At 34.5% G+C, this 6672-nt stretch overlaps 1 protein-coding gene across 1 annotated transcript; it reads right to left on the bottom strand.

The window, feature by feature from the left end:
* Positions 1-396: 396 nt before the first annotated feature.
* LOC139890051 (uncharacterized) lies at positions 397-1035 on the bottom strand. Its single transcript, XM_071872958.1, has 2 exons — positions 887-1035; positions 397-751 (listed from the first exon to the last, which is right to left on the bottom strand). The coding sequence occupies exons 1-2, from the start codon at positions 1033-1035 to the stop codon at positions 397-399; spliced, it is 504 nt and encodes a 167-aa protein (XP_071729059.1).
* Between the last annotated feature and the right edge of the window lie 5637 nt (positions 1036-6672).

Genomic DNA, 6672 nt, shown 5'->3' with positions numbered 1-6672 from the left:
AGATGGAACGTTCAAGATACATAAAAAAACAAATGAAATGAAACTTAAAGTGCATAATAATTGGTGACTAACGTGTACACTTCACAAAAAGTACACCGCCACTACCTAATACACTTATTTTAATAGGTATTTAATCTATTGTCTGAAACACAGCGTACCTCTTTAAGCAATCCTAACAAGGTCCAAATCGCTCAAACAGATATTTTCTGTGACCATCGTCACGTGCACATTAATTTAGTCACATAATAAACTATCAACACATAATTTGTTATTTCACTCCTTATAACTAAATCATATAAATTACTCATAATTTAAATATCATATTTAAATAATAAAATAACACAATATACCTAATTCTTCTAGGCCCATAACTAGGCTGTCACAAATCTACCCCCCTTAAGAAGATTCCGTCATCGGAATCTGGTCACGGTCAAACAGATGAGGGTATTTAGAGGTCATCAACTCCTCGGTCTCCCATGTCAGATTGGTGCCTAAACTATGCTTCCATTCCACACGCACCATGTGAATCTGCTTTTTACGTAACTTAGTCACTTTTCTGTCGACGATCCTCACTGGTTCTTCCACCAATTTCTTACTTGAATCTACTTTCAGATCTTGGAGCGGAAGGATTTGATTTTCATTGTCCACTTTACACTTATGAATATAGCAGACATTGAACGTATCATGAATACCAGCTAACTCTGGAGGAAGATCTAACACTACAGTTTGATCGTTTAGCACTTGACGAATTCTAAAAGGACCAATGTACCTTGGAGCTAATTTTCCTCGTTTTCCAAACCGAATTACACCCTTTCATGGTGACACTTTTAAATACACACGTTCACCTACAGTAAACGTCATTGGTCATCGACGAGGATCTGCATACATCTTTTGTCGATCTCTAGCAGCTTTCAGCTTTTCACGTGCGATAGCCACTTTTTCCGCAGTCTGCTGCACAATTTCTGGACCCGCAAACTGTTTCTCACCTGCCTCTAACCAACACGATGGAGTTCGACACTTTCTACCATACAACATTTCATAAGGCGGCATGCCAATACTTGAATGATAGGAATTGTTGTAAGCAAATTCGATCAATGGCAGATGATAATCCCACAATCCACCATACTCTAAGACACAAGCCCTTAACATATCCTCTAAAGTCTAAATAGTTCGTTCACTTTGACCATCAGTCTGAGGATGATAAGCTGTACTAAGGTTGACACAAGTACCTAAATTTTCTTGTAGACTATTCCAGAAAATAGACACAAATCGGGAATCTCTATCTGACACAATAGACAACGGTATACCATGTCATGATACAATTTCATTTAGGTACAACTGAGCTAATTTGGTCAATGAAACTGTTTCACTGGTAGCTAGAAAATGCGCACTTTTAGTTAAACGATCCACTATTACCCAAATCATATCATTTCCTTTCTGAGTTCTGGGTAGTTTTGTCACAAAATCCATGGTGATATGTTCCCATTTCCACTCTGGAATCTCTAATTGACGCAAAGACCCATACGGTTTCTGGTGTTCTGCTTTCACTTGGGCACAAATATGACACTTTCCAACGTATTGCGCGACGTCTGCTTTCATAGTTGGCCACCAATATAACACTTTCAGATCATGGTACATTTTCGTACTACCGGGATGCACAGATAATTTCAATTTATGCGCTTCATTTAAGATTAAATCTCGCAATCCACCAAGCAACGGCACCCAAACTCGTTCACGGTAAGTCTTTAATCCTCGAGAATCATTCATCAATTCTTCTTTTCTTTTCACCATTAACTCATATTTCAAATGTTCATCTTGTAATGCTTCGAGTTGAGTTTTCTTTAGTCGATCCACTAAATCAGACACAATCTCAATTCGCATAAACTTTACACTGTCAGCGGAGTTCTTAAGACTTAACGCATCAGCCACAACATTTGCCTTGCCAGGATGATATCTGATTTCACAGTCGTAATCCTTAATTAGCTCTTGCCATCGTCTCTGACGCATATTCATCTCTTTCTGCGAAAAGATATACTGTAAACTTTTATGATCGGTGCAGATAACACAATGCGTACCATAAAGATAATGCCTCCACAACTTTAACGCAAACACTACTGCAGCCATTTCTAGGTCATGTGCTGGATAATTCTTCTCACTTGGTTTTAACTGTTGAGACGCATACGCAATTACACGATCTCTTTGCATTAATACATAACCCAAGCCGGATAAGGATGCATCACAGTACACAATGAAGTCTCTAATTATAAGCATGGCACGGGTCACTATACTTGTCACTGTATAATCACATCCATAAAGATAATCCCACTCACCGATACCAGCACAACTCAGTGATATAATGAGTCTGTGACCAGTATTGTGACTATATGTGATTATGTGCGCACCCAGTGCTAACATCGAGGGTGAATTTTGGCGTCACGTCGATGGTGTGAAATGTCCCGTTCTTATTGATTAAAAACGTTCCATATTAATTGATTTCGTTGCGAGGTTTTGACCTCTATATGAGACGTTTTTCAAAGACTGCATTCATTTTAAAATAAACCATAACCTTTATTTCATCAATAAAGGTTTAAAAAGCTTTACGTAGATTATCAAATAATGATAATCTAAAATATCCTGTTTACACACGACCATTACATAATGGTTTACAATACAAATATGTTACAACAAAATAAGTTTCTTGAATGCAGTTTTTACACAATATCATACAAGCATGGACTCCAAATCTCGTCCTTATTTAAGTATGCGACAGCGGAAGCTCTTAATAATCACCTGAGAATAAACATGCTTAAAACGTCAACAAAAATGTTGGTGAGTTATAGGTTTAACCTATATATATCAAATCATAATAATAGACCACAAGATTTCATATTTCAATACACATCCCATACATAGAGATAAAAATCATTCATATGGTGAACACCTGGTAACCGACATTAACAAGATGCATATATAAGAATATCCCCATCATTCCGGGACACCCTTCGGATATGATATAAATTTCGAATTACTAAAGCATCCGGTACTTTGGATGGGGTTGGTTAGGCCCAATAGATCTATCTTTAGGATTCGCGTCAATTAGGGTGTCTGTTCCCTAATTCTTAGATTACCAGACTTAATAAAAAGGGGCATATTCGATTTCGATAATTCAACCATAGAATGTAGTTTCACGTACTTGTGTCTATTTTGTAAATCATTTATAAAACCTGCATGTATTCTCATCCCAAAAATATTAGATTTTAAAAGTGGGACTATAACTCACTTTCACAGATTTTTACTTCGTCGGGAAGTAAGACTTGGCCACTGGTTGATTCACGAACCTATAACAATATATACATATATATCAAAGTATGTTCAAAATATATTTACAACACTTTTAATATATTTTGATATTTTAAGTTTATTAAGTCAGCTGTCCTCGTTAGTAACCTACAACTAGTTGTCCACAGTTAGATGTACAGAAATAAATCTATAAATATTATCTTGAATCAATCCACGACCCAGTGTATACGTATCTCAGTATTGATCACAACTCAAACTGTATATATTTTGGAATCAACCTCAACCCTGTATAGCTAACTCCAACATTCACATATAGAGTGTCTATGGTTGTTCCGAAATATATATAGATGTGTCGACATGATAGGTCGAAACATTGTATACGTGTCTATGGTATCTCAAGATTACATAATATACAATACAAGTTGATTAAGTTATGGTTGGAATAGATTTGTTACCAATTTTCACGTAGCTAAAATGAGAAAAATTATCCAATCTTGTTTTACCCATAACTTCTTCATTTTAAATCCGTTTTGAGTGAATCAAATTGCTATGGTTTTATATTGAACTCTATTTTATGAATCTAAATAGAAAAAGTATAGGTTTTTTTGTCGGAAAAATAAGTTACAAGTCATTTTTGTAAAGGTAGTCATTTCAGTCGAAAGAACGACGTCTAGATGACCATTTTAGAAAACATACATCCACTTTGAGTTTAACCATAATTTTTGGATATAGTTTCATGTTCATAATAAAAATCATTTTCTCAGAATAAAAACTTTTAAATCAAAGTTTATCATAGTTTTTAGTTAACTAACCCAAAACAGCCCGCGGTGTTACTACGACGGCGTAAATCCGGTTTTACGGTGTTTTTCGTGTTTCTAGGTTTTAAATCATTAAGTTAGCATATCATATAGATATAGAACATGTGTTTAGTTGATTTTAAAAGTCAAGTTAGAAGGATTAACTTTTGTTTGCGAACAAGTTTAGAATTAACTAAACTATGTTCTAGTGATTACAAGTTTAAACCTTCGAATAAGATAGCTTTATACGTATGAATTGAATGATGTTATGAACATCATTACTACCTTAAGTTCCTTGGATAAACCTACTGGAAAATAGAAAAATGGATCTAGCTTCAACGGATCCTTGGATGGCTCGAAGTTCTTGAAGCAGAATCATGACACGAAAACAAGTTCAAGTAAGATTATCACTTGAAATAAGATTGTTATAGTTATAGAAATTGAACCAAAGTTTGAATATGATTATTACCTTGTATTAGAATGATAACCTACTGTAAGAAACAAAGATTTCTTGAGGTTGGATGATCACCTTACAAGATTTGAAATGAGCTAGCAAACTTGAAAGTATTCTTGATTTTATGTAACTAGAACTTGTAAAATTTATGAAAAACACTTAGAACTTGAAGATAGAACTTGAGAGAGATCAATTAGATGAAGAAAATTGAAGAATGAAAGTGTTTGTAGGTGTTTTTGGTCGTTGGTGTATGGATTAGATATAAAGGATATGTAATTTTGTTTTCATGTAAATAAGTCATGAATGATTACTCATATTTTTGTAATTTTATGAGATATTTCATGCTAGTTGCCAAATGATGGTTCCCACATGTGTTAGGTGACTCACATGGGCTGCTAAGAGCTGATCATTGGAGTGTATATACCAATAGTACATACATCTAAAAGTTGTGTATTGTACGAGTACGAATACGGGTGCATACGAGTAGAATTGTTGATGAAACTGAACGAGGATGTAATTGTAAGCATTTTTGTTAAGTAGAAGTATTTTGATAAGTGTATTGAAGTCTTTCAAAAGTGTATAAATACATATTAAAACACTACATGTATATACATTTTAACTGAGTCGTTAAGTCATCGTTAGTCGTTACATGTAAGTGTTGTTTTGAAACCTTTAGGTTAACGATCTTGTTAAATGTTGTTAACCCAATGTTTATAATATCAAATGAGATTTTAAATTATTATATTATCATGATATTATCATGTATGAATATCTCTTAATATGATGTATATACATTAAATGTCTTTACAACGATAATCGTTACATATATGTCTCGTTTAAAAATCATTAAGTTAGTAGTCTTGTTTTTACATATGTAGTTCATTGTTAATATACTTAATGATATGTTTACTTATCATAGTATCATGTTAACTATATTTATATCCATATATATGTCATCATATAGTTTTTACAAGTTTTAACGTTCGTGAATCACCGGTCAACTTGGGTGGTCAATTGTCTATATGAAACATATTTCAATTAATAAAGTCTTAACAAGTTTGATTGCTTAACATGTTGGAAACATTTAATCATGTAAATATCAATCTCAATTAATATATATAAACATGGAAAAGTTCGGGTCACTACATGGTGTTCCCGACGTAAGAGGTCGATTGTGTTTACCTCATTCGGGGTAATAAAAATGGGTCCAATCGTTACTGATTAGTGGTATAGTATGAATGACGAGTGTGTCACGTCTGGAAAACTATACTAGTGATTCAGTAATGGGGGCTATCGGTATATTCCAGCTTGATCAGCTACGGGTTGCCGGTCCTCTTGTTTATGGCCTTTAGTGATCTAGTAACCAGTGCCTTTAAGCTGTGCTTGATGCTTGTAGTGATGTCCACCAAGATATTTCCATTCACTTAGCATTATGCTAATTCCCCCACAGTGTTTTACCCTGCAGGTGTATATTAGCAGCTTTTGGTGGGTTTCGCGGGGCCGTTGAAGATGTTTGACACAGTGCATAACTATGATGTTTTGTAAAAACAATATATTTAAATGGCTTGTAGTAATAACGTAACACCAGTGATTTTGTGTAATATGACTTTATGTTTGATTAATATATGTATATAACTTTCGCTGTGTATTAAAAAAAATCTGGGTGTTAAAACTTGGTAACACCCTTGATTTTTTTTTTAAAATACACAGCGGACGTTATTACATATATTAATCACATATAAAGTCATATTACACAAAATTACCGGTGTTACTTAATTACAGACCATATTATAAAAATCGTGTACATAAAACATCAGAGTCACACTGTGTCAAACATCTTCAGTCGCCCTGCGATACCCACCAAAAGCGCTAATACACACCTGCAGGGCAAAACACTGCGGGGGAGTTAACATAACGCTAAGTGAATGGCAATATCTAGGTGGACATCACTACAAGCATTAAGCACAGCTTAAAGACACTGGTCACTAATCACTTAAAGCCATAAACAAGAGGACCGACAACCCGTAGCTGATCAAGATGGAATATACCAATAGCCCCCATTACTGAATCACTGGTATAGTCTTCCAGACGTGATGCACTCATCATTCACACTATACCACC

The sequence above is a fragment of the Rutidosis leptorrhynchoides genome, chromosome 2 (genome assembly GCF_046630445.1).
Source record: "Rutidosis leptorrhynchoides isolate AG116_Rl617_1_P2 chromosome 2, CSIRO_AGI_Rlap_v1, whole genome shotgun sequence".
Taxonomy (NCBI): domain Eukaryota; kingdom Viridiplantae; phylum Streptophyta; class Magnoliopsida; order Asterales; family Asteraceae; genus Rutidosis; species Rutidosis leptorrhynchoides.
This window is presented reverse-complemented; position numbering and strand designations above follow the sequence as displayed.